This window comes from Callospermophilus lateralis, chromosome 3, assembly GCF_048772815.1.
Source record: "Callospermophilus lateralis isolate mCalLat2 chromosome 3, mCalLat2.hap1, whole genome shotgun sequence".
Lineage (NCBI taxonomy): Eukaryota > Metazoa > Chordata > Mammalia > Rodentia > Sciuridae > Callospermophilus > Callospermophilus lateralis.
Genome location: NC_135307.1, coordinates 70,640,231 through 70,657,317, shown reverse-complemented (window position 1 = coordinate 70,657,317; position 17,087 = coordinate 70,640,231). Strand labels below are relative to the sequence as shown.

The 17,087-nt window shown below is 30.7% G+C and overlaps 1 protein-coding gene across 2 annotated transcripts in view; it reads left to right on the top strand.

Moving 5' to 3' along the window:
• Lrrc9 (leucine rich repeat containing 9) overlaps positions 1 to 8,033 on the top strand; it is an 89,256-nt gene extending 81,223 nt beyond the window's left edge. Inside the window, exons 30-32 of one of the 2 annotated variants that reach the window (XM_076848344.1) lie at positions 4,007 to 4,151; positions 5,728 to 5,896; positions 7,016 to 8,033. In XM_076848344.1, the coding sequence (XP_076704459.1) occupies positions 4,007 to 4,151; positions 5,728 to 5,896; positions 7,016 to 7,055 (354 nt within the window). In that variant the 3' untranslated portion in view covers positions 7,056 to 8,033. The remainder of the gene's footprint in view (positions 1 to 4,006; positions 4,152 to 5,727; positions 5,897 to 7,015) is intronic. The other variant, XM_076848346.1, reaches the window with a different exon arrangement.
• Positions 8,034 to 17,087: the final 9,054 nt, after the last annotated feature.

Genomic DNA, 17,087 nt, shown 5'->3' with positions numbered 1-17,087 from the left:
AGAGAGATTGCAAAGACCTGGATGGATGTGGATGAAGAATATAAGTGAGCCTCTATGTAAGTGAAAACCAGAGACCAAGGACATTAAAAAGTTAAGGAACAAAAGTTATTTTTAAAAAGGCATCTTGCAGAGGAAAGAGATATTTACTGTGAAGCCCTCCCAATTGGCTTTCACTTAACTCACTAGATTAATTGATACTCTCTTTTTTTATTGATTATTCAAAACATTACAAAGCTCATGATATATCATCTTTCATACATTTGACTCAATTGGGTTATGAACTTCCATTTTTACCCCTAATACAAATTGCAAAATCACATCGGTTACACACTCACATTGTTACATAACGGCATATTAGTGACTGTTGTATTCTGCTACCTTTCCTATCCCCTACTATCCCCCCTCCCCTCCCCTCCCATCTTCCCTCTCTACCTCCTCTGCTGTTGTTCAATTCTCTCCCTTGTTTCCCTCCCCCTTTCCCCTCACAACCTCTTATATGTAATTTTGAGTAACATTGAAGGTCTCCTACCATTTCCATATGCTTTCTCTTCTCTCTCCCTTTCTCTCCCCCCACTCTTTGTTGAATGTTAGTCTTTTCCTCATGCTCTTCCTTCCTGTTCTGTTCTTAGTTGCTCTCTTTATATCAAAGAAGACATTTGGCATTTGTTTTTTAAGGATTGGCTAGCTTCGCTTAGCATAATCTGCTCTAATGCCATCCATTTCCCTGCAAATTCTATGATTTTGTCATTTTTAGTGCTGCATAATACTCCATTGTGTATAGATGCCACATTTTTTTATCCATTCATCTATTGAAGGGCATCTAGGTTGGTTCCATAGTCTAGCTATTGTGAATTGTGCCGCTATGATCATTGATGTGGCAGTATCCCTATAGTACGCTCTTTTAAGATCCTCAGGGAATAGTCCAAGAAGGGCGATAGCTGGGTCAAATGGTGGATCCATTCCCAGCTTTCCCAGGAATCTCCATGGAGAGGATGTGGGGAAAAGGGTACACTTGTACACTGCTGGTGGGACTGCAAATTGGTGAGGCCAATTTGGAAAGCAGTATGGAGATAATTGATACTCTCCATTCCCTCTGTGAACCAAATGAATTCTCAGAACACACAGAACTGTTGATACTTTGGGCTCTAGTCTACTTCTCACTTCAGCAGTAGGTTGACATACTCTTCAAGAGTTGACTCTGTTGTTTTTTTTCAAAACCTGCTATACTGATTCTTATTTTCAATATATGAACTTTAAGAACAAAGTTTAAATTATTATTTGTTTCTATGAATACAAAATTGGATATTTTGGAAAGTCTGGATAAAAAGCAAGCACACACACACTATTAGTACATAATGTCAAATTAGGTATGGAAGAAAAATTATAAAATAAAGGAGAAAATTATTAAAATTTAGAGAAAATATATGGGGAAATTATTTTTTAAATCTAGACAAATTCTTATATTCAAATTTTCCTCACATATCTTTAAATTCTTGTTATTTTAAAGAACCCAAACTGGAAATTGTAGGAAAAACCTTAAGGGTATGTTTTATCCAAGAAAAATCAGATAAAATACCAATCAAAAGACCCTTGCTTACAGAAAAGAACTTGCCCCTTTATCAGAAGATTGGTGAATGCATGTAATTTTATGTTATAAATGCATGTAATTTTATGTTATAAATTTTTAAAAAGATATTTACTATATATTTTTATGACTTCCTGACTTTTTTATTAATCCTAACTTTTCTGATTAATATTGACTTTAATTAACAAAGGAGTTTCTACTATAGGTCAAAGTATCCACAGAGACTTGTGAAACATAAAGTTGTTTAATGTTAATAAAAGTTATTAATATTAATGAAAATGATTTGTGGATATCTACATTTTTTCTAAAATATATGTCTTATAAAAAATCTTAACCATCAATCTGTATGACGTAGATAAAGAAAAGCACTACATGTCTCATGTACTCAAATTCTTGTCACAGGCCAGTCTTTCAAAAGAGAAAAAAAAGATGAAATAAAATATAGTTCAGTAATTGAAGGTTTCTTTCCCTTTCTTGATTTTGTATTCCTGGAGCAAGTCACCTCTTGAAAATTGTATGCCTCAGGAATTAGTTTTTTATTCCAAATGCAATAAATTATCACAAATTTTGTGCCTTAAAACAATAAAAATTTATTATATTACACTTCTGGAAATCAGACATCTGAAAAAAGCATTGGCTAGGCAGCATTCCTTCTGGAAGTTCCAGGAGAGAACTTGTTCTTTGCTATTACCAGTTTCCAGAGACTATCTACATCCCTTGGATACTGGCCTTCTTCCAGCAATGTATCACTTAGACTGCATGTTTCCATCATCACATCTCTTCTCTGTCAGATCTTTCTGTCTCCCTTCATCTAGATAGTCACAGTAATCTCCCCATGTCAAAATCCTTAACCATATCACACCTGCAAATTCCTCTGCTATGTAAAGTAAAATATTCACATGTTTTGGAGATTAGGATATTGAACATCTCTGGGAGAGAGAAATTATTCTATCATACCTCATGTAAGGGCTCCATTGAGAAACCTATAAAAATTATCATATTAAATTTATAGATTCTATTTTAAAGTAATGTTAAAAAATCATTTAAAACATATTTAAAGGCCCCAATTTCCCTAGGTAATTTTTAAAAATTGTTTTCATATAGCAGAATAAAGTACATTAACTTAAATTTCAGTCAATGATGAATATTTCATTGAAAAGTTTATTTATTGTCCATTTTTTTCTATATCTTACATAATGAACCCAGATTTTTCCCAGTGCTCTTCTATGATGTAATCTTAGTCTATATTCTTGCCATTTGAATCAGTGCTCCATAAAAGAATTTATCTTTCCACTTAGTTTTTCTATATGTAAACATTTTATTTTAAATATTGTTTTTGGTTCATCAATACATGGTTAGTAAAACAAAAGGTGTATTTGAAGTCTTTATTCTGGAGATATATGTTTTGATTCAACAATAATTCTCATTTTCATGGCTAAAACAAAATTGAGCCATTATCAGTTCAGTCTAATATACTAATCTTTGTGACTGCTATTCTTGCTTTTAAATACCAGAAAAAGGAGAAATGAGCTCTAAAAGCTGTCTTTTAAACCAAAACATTTTGAAATTAGTTTTCTAATTCCTAATAGAATGCTGTTAAATTTTAGCATTCTAGATTAGTGATAGGAAGTAACTCCCACAAAGGAATAAGGGAATTTGAGACTTGCCAGCTTTAGTAAAAACCATTCATTTCAAAGCTGTCTTCTTGGTAACAAGAAAATATGAAGTAAATCAGTAATTTTACACAAATTGCAAAGGCCTATGTCTCTAAATAGGTTCAATAATATGTTCAGAATTCATATCTTTAAAAGTATAAACAAATTCATAGTATTAATGACATCAGAGGGGTCATAAATTTCTAGGGACAGCAAGAGTCTCCCTCTCAAAATACTTTTCTTCTCCATTTGCCAATTCCTGAAATTCTTTAAAAGTCTCTTAATTCTTGATGGTTTACATTGTAAATACTATTTAAAGCTTTACCACTTTCATTAAAATTATTGTAATTTGCTTTTCTTAGTCCCTATTTTATTAACTTGGTTTTGAAAAACTAAGTAACTGCAAGGCACCTGACAAGGTAATGTGAAAAAGAAGAAACATTACAAATGGAGGAGTCTTAATTCTAATTTTCTTAATTCTACACTTACCTTATTAATACACTTTGAAAAGAGGAAGTGCCATGAAGCACCAGCTTCTAGTGCTGAGTGCAAAAGCAGTCTGAAGAAACAGAACATAAGGTTAATCACCCAGAGAGCTCTGTGGATTCTACAGGTTTTAGTTAGTACCAGTTCTGTGTTTAGGCAACCGTGTTAACTGCTGACTAAGAAAAATTTGATTGCCATGTGAGGTTTGTGGTGAAGACTAAACCTGTTGATCTAAGATTTGGAGGTAAGATGTTCTTAATTGTTTTGTTTTATTATGTAGTTTATTCCTGTTACCAACTCTCCTATGGATGGTGGAACATTCTGCCCAATGAAAGCATCTCCCATTAAAATAACAAATGTAATTCTGCCTGGTGGATTTAGCCATTACTTGGGACCCGACTTCACTTTAACTCCTGAAGTTGAAGGTATTTTGACAAGAGTTTCAGAGAGTGTAAACAAAACACTTCATTTGAAATGAAAATCTCACTTTACTTTTAATATTCCTTAAAATTGGATGTTTTTAATTTATATTTCTTAAAGTTGTATGTTCAAGTTTTCTGTGGCCATTCTGATTTCAGAGACTATGGTAGTTTTTGTTCTACTCAACTACTAAACTAGCTAAACATTTGCTCTCTCATAGTGTAAACTTTGTGATACGTGCCCTATTATTTCCTGACTTTTTCCAAATCTTTAATTTTCTTTGTATTGTAGCTATCTTAGGATCATAGTTCATTAGTAAATCCTGCTAAATGTAGAAATCAGAAAATTTTTAATATAACAACAGAGCTGGGCACAGTAACACATGCCTGTAATCCCAGCAATGAGGTAGGCTAGGTAAGGCAAGAGAATCACAAGTTTGGAAGCCATCTTGGGTAACTTAGTGAGACTTTGTCTCAAAGCATAAAAAAAGGGCTGGGGATGTGGTTCAGTGGTAGAGTATCCCTGAATTCAATTCCTAGTACCATAATAAATAAATAATAACAACAGAATATTTGGGAATAGAAGATATCTTAGAAAGAGGTCATATTTTTTCACTAAAACCACTGGTAAATTTACGAAGCAATTAGGGAAGAGTTTCAAGAGGTAGAGCTTTAAAGGAGGGAATATACTAAAAGAACAGGACAAGGAAATACACATTTTAATTCAGATTTAGAACAAACCTGTTCCAGAATCCAGATCTTAAACTGGCTATCTATCATTTCAGCAAAATTGGGGATAGCTAGTCTTTCTTCAGGGCTCACCACTTCCATTGCTTTTAACTTTCCCTTGTCCTTACACCACTGTTAGACAACAAAACTCAACATCACAACAATTACAAAATTATCTTAAAAGCCTACTATATAAAAGTAGGCAATTACTCAATATGGTTACAGTTTTAAAGTAAACACAATTAAAAGACACCTAGCTAATTTATTCTGTTAGATTTATCTTATTTTTCATACTTCTACATATTTTATGACTTTTCAGTTTTAGTAAAAATGAGAACTGTTTTTGTCCAGTAGGTAGAACTATACACAAAATTGGGCACACTAAATTGTTTTTAGCTTCCCTAACAGTGTACTATCGTTTTCAGGAATGTCTTTTCCCTATTAGTTCAATCCTCGATTCATCTTCATAACTTCCTTTTCATATATCCTTCTTCAAGATTTGTTAGGATTTCGTGGAAAAGTCCTTAATTTCTTTCCTATTTTTTTTTCATTTTGGTGTCTTAAGTTGTATTTTGAAAAGTATAGTTACTTCATCTGTACATTTATTACAGCATGCAGATCTGGATATTTGTATTTAAAAAAAATACCCAGAAAGGATCAAATTGATCCACTAACTCACAAAAATTTAAGCCACATTAAGTGCTATATGTCAATTTTGTATTTTTATTTTAAATGTTTAATTCATACTATAAAACATGTACAACATATTTTCGTCTTACCCACAACCAAGCCTTATTACTTAATGTTTTTCATTGTTTCATAATTTTAACTGTCTGAATTCCTACAAATTCAGACAAAAAAGACAAGAATACAGGGATCCTGACAAGTAATCCTCGGAGCATCCATGCAGAAATAGCTTTTCGGCAACTTAGAGGGATAAATCTCTCTCCTAATCTTCTGTCACATCCTAATATTGCATCTCCAACTGCACAGATGTACCAGAGCAACCAAAATGAGGGAAGGTAAGCTATTATTTTTTAACATTTTTATTAGTAGTTGATGGACCTTTATTTTATTTATTTATATGTGGTGCTAAGACTCAAATCCAGTGCCTCACACATGCTAGGTAAGTGCTCTACCACTGAGCCACAACCCCAGCCCCAAGCTATTCTATTTTAATACCATCATTTTTCACCATTTAAAAAAATTTTTCCATATTTGCCAGTCATGTATAGAAGTGTAGTAAATATGTTATATATTATTATATATGTACACTGATAGCTGAGAAAAGTTATCAGCATAGGGCTTCATTTCACCCATTCACCAAACCTTTCCCAAAGTTCAGAGTATTCACATCATAATTCAAAAGATTCGAAATGACAATCAGGGTTGAATAGTCCTCAAGAAATTCCAAGTGCTCGGGAGGTAACACTGAAATAATTACCTGGGAACTACTTTTAATTGTATTCTTTCTCCACTCTACTCACTGAATTTGGAAAGTAGTTTACTTAAATTTTGAACAGCAGATAAATTCAATTATGCAACTGTGAGGGTAAAGAATTTTCTAAATTCTTCAAAGCTTTTTTTCCAAGTTCCCACTTATCACCGTTTCTAGGCTGGACCCAGCCATACAGCCAGCTCAATCCTAAGAATATTGTTAATTCTCATTCAGAGTCCAAACTTCCCTGCCTGTATTTCTCAGTTGCTTGCCCCCAGATATTTTGTAGTTATACCTTCACTCTCCAATAGCAGATCTAGTATAGGCATGGCTCTTTCTGCACTGACTCTCCTGCTAGAATCAGTTGTGTTTCAGTGAGTTCTCAGGATAACCTATTTTTCAAAACTAGAATCATTTTCTCCTTTATATTATTTTTATGAAATTGCATGCATATAAAATGTAGAAATTATGGGGTTGGGGTTGTGGCTCAATGGTAAAGTACTCGCCTAGCATCCATGAGGCATTGTGTTTAATCCACAGCACCACATAGAAATAAAATAAAGATATTGTGCCCACCTAAAAAAAACCCTAAAAAATAAATATTTTTTAAATGTAGAAATTATTTACTGTACAATTACCTTAACTACCTCATTAAGATAATAAGTTACCATTATTTGACTTATAAATATCCTACTTCTTACAGAATTCCTGGGAGCAACTTTTCAAGATCAAATCGAATGTAACTGCCTACACAAATGAGCATATGCCAGGAAACCTATTTCTTTTGGGAGTTGTGCAAAAGCTAGCAAACAGTAGTCAGTGAAAAAAAAAAAAAAAAAGAATAAGAGAATCATGTTACTCATGTTACTAAAGCACTTCAGTGCCAACTGAACATGATCTATCACTCCTGATGAATTTGATTTTAATATCACCTCTCTTAAACTTTCTTTATGGTTATCTTAATTATTTGGATTTCTATATTATAAAAATCATGAACTGTTAATAGCATTCAATAATTTGAAAAAAATGAAAGTCACATAAAAAAATCCAGAGAATTAAATGCCTAGTTCTGATATTCAATTATAGTCTATCATCTGAAATTATTAGGAAAAGGTAATTTTAGGAAATAAGCACATTTTCATTCATAGCATATTCATTTGAAATTACTAAACTAAAGCATACATTGCTTACCAAACACAACCATTGCTAAAGCTAGTTGTTTGTTACAGATTTTTAGGATTATACCTGGGAGAAAAAACAAAAAACAACAAAATCTCTAAAACCAGATCTTCCCTCAAACTTGTTTAGAGATGCACATAGTAAACATCAATACTGGTTCCTCAGAATGAAAGAGACTTTTTTTTTTTGTACAAATTGAATTGTGTCTACAGGGAAACAATTTTCAAGTAGTTTGTCTGAAAACATATGTTTAAACTGAGTGAACAGTTTTGATATTTAATAATTATATTTCACTGGAAAGAATTTTTTCCTAACCTATTACATACCTAAAATATCATAAATCAATTAAATATGGTTTTGAATTTGTTAAGTACAGTTCTTTAAGTTGGTGACCAAGTTATATTTTGATATAAAAGGGCTCCATGATTCAGAAAGTATCCTATTTTTAAAGTATTGGTTCAATATATATATTTCATATAGTTTTCATGGTATTTCGTTTAATAAAAATAAATTGTTTTTTCCAAAATGTTTATACTTTTATAAATCTATCTGGCAATAAGTTCAAAGAAATTTTGCAAAGATAGAGTTCCAATGTATATGCAATAATTTTGTATTTTTCTTCCTCAACTGTTGTATGTTTGTAATTTAATCATGTAATATTTAAAATTTCAAACCTAATTATAGATTGATTTTGCACTTCTTAATGTGTGGTTTTTAAATAACTATTACACAATGGAAATAAGGTCCTTTGTTTAAAAAATAACTATGCAATTCTTAAGATGTCCAGAAGATGTCTTTGTTGCCCTTTAGTTTTGCAACTGCTTTTATTACAATACTGTGACAATGTCTACACTATTACTAAGCTGGTATCATTTGCTTTTTGTTTTATGATTATATATAATGAAATGCTGATTATATGCCATTTTAATAACAAAAGTATCTTTAAATATGTAAGTGGAAAAGTAAATATAATAAGTTTTCACTGGAGAAAAGTGTTATAGAAAAGTAGGAAGCAGAAAAAAATATACCACATACACTTAACATTTTTGCACATTTTTAACCATTTTTCCTATGTATTTTAAAATTATATTTGAGATTTTTCATTTGAATTGAAAATTAGTTCACATCGCAAAATTTCAAGATATTTTGTAGTTCTTATAAATTTTTAGTTACATCTGAATTGCTTCTTGAAAATAATTTTAATATATAATTTGATAGCAACACTAATAATAAACACATGATTTAGGCATTGGTAGGTATTACACCAAATATAACTATAGTCCCAACCTTTAAGAACCTTTTAATATAAATACACAATTAAGTACTTTCATATAAAAGTACTGAATGGGTGATTGTTTACATGATTTGGCATAGCAGTTTTGAATTTTTTCTGTTACAACAGCAGATGTTATTAACATGGTATACAACTCCCCTGGAAATACCTAGAATAGGCTAAGCTATTAGTATACACATTTCATAAGGCAAAGCTATTCAACAAAACAAATGAAAATGTTATTGAATGTAAGTGATTTTTATAGGAGTGATTTTTAGATCTGCTCTAAGTGATTTTAAATAAATAATTCACAAACTGAAATTTAAGTTATAGTTACAAATTATACCAAACAACTGATTGCAAAAGTGTTATAAATTTACAAACCACTAACCCACATTTTAAGTGACTAATATTATGAAATAAGTATGACATGTACTATCTTCACTTACATAGAAACTGTGACTATAGATACATATCACACCTAGTTCTACATTTTTTTCAATTCCAAATTCATTCTTTTTTTCCATTACAAGTTTATTGGCAATTAATTATTAATAATGTGCTGTTTAATCATTTATTGTAGACCCCTAATGTATGTAAAGACTGTCAACTATTCATTTTCTTCCAGGATTTAGATAAAATGTATAATTTCTGTACCTGCAATACAGCAAAAGTATTATTTTTTTGCTTCCAGCAAATGTCTTGATAGATTTATTTTGCTTGTAATCATATGCAGGATTTTATGATTTGTTTTCAATTTCCAATTCCACAAACAACCTGGCAAGCTAGAAATTAGGACACTTTATAGATTAGAAGCCTACCAAACTGAAATGAACATAGATAATGTCATACTGATCTTCTGATTTCTATACATGAAGATTTATTATAATTAATTGTTCAATAAGATCTTTATTGCTTACTCCTATTTTTATAGCCCTAGATTTTTCTATTGGCACAAAATTAACTATGTTGGTGAACATGTTTGTTCTAGAATTTAGACTATACACTGTTATCTATGAATTTACACTGCATGTATGTATTTATAGTCATTAATGACTAGTTTTAAAATAATCCTGCCATGTCTTTTTATCATATGTTATGAGAATGTTTAATATTTTTAAAAATTAGAGCTTAGTCACTTTCTAGGCTCTTGGTTTCAATTAAATGTTACTTATAAAGTAAATTATTTATAGTTCTTTATCAGTAGAAGCAAGTATTTATGGCCAAGTTCCATTAGTTATTAAATAAATCTAACCAAATCAATTTGTTTATGGACTAGAAATTGGTTGGTTTTTCTGATGCCATAACTTTTTATTCATTTTTCTACACTTCCCTACATTACTGAAATATTTTAAAAGAAAACCCTATACTAAATTACAATTTAAATTCATAGCTGCCTTTTAGTAATAGTTTAATAAGGAATACAATGAAATGTTATTAAAGTTTAATAAAAAATACTTTGTTTTTATCTTACAAAATATTAATTATACAATTATACCATTATTCTTTTGTGAATAAAAGTGTTTTGAAAACTACTCAAAGATATTTCTCAGTCTATGCATTTTTATCTTAAAATTTTGTTTTGGTGATGATTTTTCCTTATAATTCAGATAACATTAACAATTTAATAGAAAAAATGTGAACTAAAAAGAGAATAGCATATTCAAAGAAACTTAGAAGTACTTTTTAAATATTAATAACCTTAAGATAAATTATTTATCTTTTATATTTTATTAGGTCTTAACTATATGATATTTTAGGTAAATCAAAAAATCAATTCATCAACATTGCCATGTTCCACAGAAGATAGCAATGATTCTGAAATACTAACTTTAGATTCTTCTTTGTATTGTATCATTTAGGAATAAGAATCCATCAGGATAATATACTTTAGTGAGCTTTTTAAATGAATTACATTTATCATGCTTAACAGAAATAGACATAAATTGTCTTTCACATAGTATTCTAAGTTTTTTTCTGGCATTTAATTTTATAATTCTAATTTCTAAATGTTTAAACTATTTCATTCCAGCAGAGTTAAATATTATAGGCAGAAAAAATATTAATGATGTCCTTACTACTTTGCAAACCATAAAATAACAATTATATTCTAATTAGAAAAAAGTTATATTACTCATGACTTGTGTGTTTTATATCTTATTGTAAAATTAGGTTTTTCTTTTCTAGAGAATGTTTTTGATAATTTTAGTGGTTTGGCTCTACTATTTGTTTCGTCTTTAATTATAACCTAATGCTCCCTCTCCCCTCCTTCCTAGAATGATTTACAAGTATGTCTCCCAAAAAAGAACCAAAAACAAACTAATCTATTTGAAAATATATATCAATAACATTTTTAAGTTTCCAATTATTTCTTATTCCTTCCTATCAACTTGGCTTAAAACACATATTTACAAACACTGGTAGCCTACTTTTCTATAGCCTTTCATTTTTTATGAAGTGTTTTAAAAGACTTCAATCAACCTTAATGGTACAGTTTTAGTTAAGGAAATAGAATGAGGAGAAGTCAATTTAAGCTCCCAGATGAACAAGTGTCTTCAGAAAGAATAGGCATAAATGGGTTTAGAAACCAGGAGTACAGTAAAATGCAGTGAGCAGAGCACTCAGGGAAGCCAGATACAATGGAAAGAGTAAAATACTGCAGAGCTTTTTAAGCTGCATACAATTGCAACAATGGACTTGATCTAGCCATCTATGTTAAACTGTTAAAAGATAGGTGAAAAGCAAGCTGGAATTCTATATAAAAAGTGTTGAGGAACAGTAAATGAAAAGCTTTAAATCTAAAAAGAATGAATGCAGTCATTCAATAGGATGGAAATGAAGTCCAAATTGGCATATTTCCCTGGTTAATTTTCTGCGAGAAGGACTGTGTTCTATTTTAGGCATTAAGCCACTATTTGCAACAAAATATCCTAAAACTACCACCACTGGAGTTTTTAAACAACATTATATACATGCACATACATGTTCATTGACACATGCAAATAAAATTATAGCATATAGGTCGCATGTAAGTGTAACGTTAGTTTTATAGCCTCAACAAAAATTACACTATGTCAAACTTCTTACACTACAAAAAAAGACACAGAGGCACAAGTGTACAATTATAAAAATTCGAAATAGAAAACTAAATTGATAACATGTTGTGCATAGAATAGAGAATTATTAAATGGTTTAATTTTTAATTAATAAGTCATTCAGAAAATTTTGTAAATTTTTTTCTTAAATGTATTAATATATTTTCCTGATTTAATAAATAAAATTAATTCCATATCTTTTTAAAGGGGGCCATTAAACATAAACTCTAGAATTTGAAGCTGCTAAGTATTTAGGAAGATGAAAAAAATCATACTTCTACCTATCAATCATTAGCATTTTAGAGAAAGTAATTGCACGTCAAAATAATTGCTAAAAATTAGCAGAATATATCAGTTAGGGGTTTTGGTTATGGAAAAAAATTCCATAAAGGAAAGGGATTCAAATGTTAAGCCAACAGGAACATAGGTGTTTACTGTATCTGGAATTAAAAAAGGAGTTGCTTCATTAAAAAGTAAGAAAATATTAGTTTAGTGGACAATGAGAATTGTTCCTTTTTTCCTGCCTAGTTAATTTCCCTATCCCCTTTCTGTAAATTCCTTTGGAACACCCTGCCCCAATTTTATATGTTAACTACCAGTCATAGGAGTGGGTGGGTACACAGAGCCTGATACTAAGATATGGACATCTGGAGAGAGTTCTTTGGTTTATTTACTTCATTGCAATTGTTAACTGAGAGGATGAGAGTTTGAAGTCTGGCAGCCATATATTTGTCTGCCTCTAGAAGAGTCTACTTGAAGAATAAGACAATGCAAAGAGAAACTAAGTTTTACAGCAGTATTTGAGCCTCCAGATGGAGTCTTTCTTTAAGGTGTACCCTTGGACTTCCCAATTACATGAGCCAATGAATCCTTTGAGAGTGAATTTTTGTCACTTGAACCAAGTGTTCTGACTTCATGCAGTGCATAAACTTTAGGAGATTAAACTCAGTATCACTTCTATTTTGAGTCTCACAATTACTGATGAGAATGGAATAGTAAAGATATTTAGGCTATAGTTTGTAAACTAGATTATTCTTAAAAGAAATGCAACCTCTCAAGATCAAAGAGGGAAAGTTGTAAAGTTAACAATTCTTTGAGAATATTTTTTAAATATCAGAAGTAGGAATGTAAGACAAATATTGCACAGGAACTTCACGTTTTGACATAAGATTACCCAGTAGAGAAGAAATAACCAAATGTTTCATAATATGATTTTTTAAAATTTAAGACTAGAATCTGGCCTGCTTGTGGTAGTATAAAATCTAAATAATACTGTAATAAGTCAAGGTGTCAGTTCTATTCAGATCTGTTATCTGTTAAGGTTTGGATGTGAGGTGTCCCCCAAAAACTCATGTGTGAGACAATGCAAATTTTAGAGGAGACATGACTGGGTCATGAAAGACTTAACCCAAGCAGTTAATTAATCATCTGACAAGATGAACCTCAGTGGTAACTGAAAGTGGGTAGAGTGTGGCTGGAGGAAGTGAGTCATTGGGGTAGTGATTTGGGGGTATATAATTTTTATCTGGCAAGTAGAGTCTCTCTTTTTGTCTCCTGATCATATAAACTGATTTCCTCTGCCACTCTTCTGCCATCATATTCTGCCTTATCTAGAGCCCTATGGAATGGAACCAGCAGTCTATCAACTGGAACCTCTGAAATGATGAGCCCCAAATAAACTTTTCTCTTCTAAAATTGTTCTCATTGGGTCTTTTAGTCCCAGAAGCAAAAGAGCTGACTAAAATACTATCTGTATAACTTCTCTGACCCTCCAGTTGTTGTTGTTTTTTTAAATTGTAAAGCAAATATCTCATCTCTAAAATTATAATATTCAAAGTTCATTTTAGTCTGACAATTACATTTTTACTTCTCCTACCAACATGGGCTTAGAAAAAAGCATGATAAACAGAACAGATTTTAATCACAAATTTCAGTTTAACCAGACTATAATTTGGTGACATTTATCTTTAGAATTCGCTTTCAAATTGCTTTATGAATTCCATTTCTTCACTGCACTGTACTAATACAGCCCCCTAATCTAGCCCCTTTCAGCTTCTGAAATATAACTACTGCATCTTGACCACTTTAAAAAAAAGTTATTACAGTAAAATATACAGAACATAAAATTTTACCATTTTAACCTTTGAATTTTTGTTAATTATGGTCAAATGCACATAAAATTTATCATCTTAAACTATTTTTAATTGTACAGTTTGGTGGCATTAAGTATATTCACAATGCCATCTCCATAACTCTTTATCATCTTGCAAAATTCTGTTCCTATTAAAAAATAACTCCCTACTACTCCATCCTCAAATCCCTGGTAACTATCACTATATATATAGTCTTTATTTCACTACTCTAGGTACCTCATATAACTATAATCATACAATATTTGTATAGTAATTTTGTGAATGGTTTATTATATCTAGCATAAGGTTTTCAAAGTTAATCCATGTTGTACTATGTGTCACAATTTCCTTCCTCTTAAAGTATAATAATATTCCATCATATGTATATATACCACATTTGGTTTATTCATTCCTCTGTTCATAAATACTTATTTTACTTCTACCTTTTGGCTATTGTGAATAATGTTGCTATGAACATGGTGTACAAATATTTGTTTGAATCCTTCAGTTCTTTGGGGAGACACTTAGAAATGGAAGTGATGAATCATACATTAATCCTCATTAATTTTTTAAGGAGCCATCATATTATTTTCTATAACAACTTCACCATTTTATATTCCCACCAGCAATGCACAAAGCTTCCAATTCAGAACTGTTATGCATTAAAACATTTTATTGGTTATTTTTAAAAAATATATTTGGAAAATGGATATAAAGATTATCATCTAAAACACCACCATGCTAATATAGCTATCACTTTTTAAACTTTTAATTTCTCATTTGTATATTTTCATAGAATTAAAATACATTATACATTTTTTTCACATTACATATCTAAATATTTTCCATATTATTGCAAAGCTAACATAATTATCATTTTCATTTTTGTGTTATAGTTAATCAAAAGTAACAGTATAATTTTCTTAATCATTAAATCATGAAACACTCAAGTTCCTTCAAATTTCCTAGCATTAGATATACGTAATAAACACATATGTACATTAGTCCTTTTTCTTCCTTTGAGTACTTTCTAAGTATTAATCAGTTAAAGGGCATGCAAAGTTTTAGACACTTTCTAATAAATATCATTCAATTTATTTCTGAAGCGATCTTATAGATTTGTGTTACCCCAGCACTCTCACCAGAGGAGCCCACTATAGGAGCTACTGTTATTCCTCTATGTATCACTACTCCTCTAATTTTCTATCACCTAGTAAGCAAAACATAAATGACCGTTAATTGAAATGAACCAGGCATGACAGCACACGACTATAATCCCAGCAGCTCTGGAGGTTGAGGCAGGAGGATCACAAGTTCAAGAATAGCCTCAGCAACTTCACAAGGCCCTAAGCAACTTAACAAGACCCTAAGCAACTTAGTGAGACCCTGTATCTAAATAAAATATTAAAAAGGGTTGGAGGATGTGGCTCAGTGGTTAAGTGCCCCTAGGTTCACATCCTGGTACAAAGAAAAAATATAGAATCTTTATTTAGCACTTTCATATAAACAAAATAGTATCTGCCATGCTCAATTTATCATAACTGAAATTTTATATTTATTTTGTGATTTAATGTCTATCAAACCACAGGCTCTTTATGTTAAATGATTTTTTTTTCATTTCTGTAACTGCCAAACTGATAAGCAAAAATTTTGTATTTAATAGGCATCAATAAATATTTCAGGTTAAATTTATTAAACCATGTTTTTCGTTTGACCTAATGAGAATACTTTTAAACAATCATGATAAAAGTAAATTATATATGTATTAAAAATACATACAAGTATCCCCCTTTATGTTAAAGTAGAATAAAATTAGTATGTAAAAAGGAAGCCTTAAACTATCCTGATAGTCAATGTGTAGTACTCAATTTTTCAGATTGTAAATTATAATGGAAATGTTACTAGAACTGTCAAATTCTTCTCAAAGCAATCTTCAAGGCTAATCAACATAGACAATCACCCTTTTCATTTCTACAAGAAGAAAATTTTAAGCAATATCTTTTGATTGGGGTTGTCTTGAAAATTGCTTAGTTGGAGGCCTTATTTTAAAATGCAACAAGCCTGAAATATTAGATGTAATTTGCCATGCAGCCTCCAAAGAGTGAGGCATTTGGTACATTTTTCTTAATTGTTTCTGATTGCTGCCTGGGTGGCTCCAGCACTTCATCATCTTCAAAAATCACCTTCCAGGGCTTCAACATCTTTTGACCACTACTTTTAATCAAAAAGGGGCTAAAAATAAAATAATTTGATTATTACAAGGTAGAAACCTTTACAATACTCGCTTTAACATTTTTATTTAATTGACCTTAAGGAAAGAGCTTTCAGAAGGTAAATTGTTGGTACATAATGAAAACCGATTAAATTGACACATTACCTGATGTTAATATTGGCAGAATCACTGTCCCAAGAAAAGCGGTCAATGCTGAAGTTATCAGAGTTCAGTTTTCTAATGATAAACTTGTCTTTCTAATGATAAGGTCTGCTTGTGATAAATAAGTCTACTCTTAAATGTTTAAGTATGTTATTTAGAAAATTCAAGCAAATTTTTACTCGCAAAAAAGTTAAGTTTTAGAGCCTTTATATCTACCCATAGAATGATAAATTTTATTCAAAAATACAATAACAGAAATATAGAATTATAGGGAAATTTAAAGATGTAGCCCAGTTTCTTAATATTACTGAGGAAGACAGTGGGATCTGAAAAGTCTTAAGTGACTTGCCCAATGTCAAATTATCAAGTTCCTTGCAGATACTGAATTATAATTTATATATCATTAATACTAATTAAATGTTTTCTATACTCTATAAAAATCATAATCTTTCACAGTGAAAGTACCATTTTTTAAAATTACCATTATTATAGTCTGGAATAAGGTTCTAATGTTCCTTTCTCCATGGAAGAAATCAGTTATTGAATTCATACTTTGATATAAGGAAAATACTGATCTAGAGAATAGAGAACATGCAAAGAAGACAAAATATTTCAGAGTACTCTCAAGTAAGGATGTTTTTGTACCTGAATGAAAGAACCATTCTCTTTAGGAGGAGGCAGTAATGGATAGGGTATAGGTAATAATACCAAAAGGAAGGGAA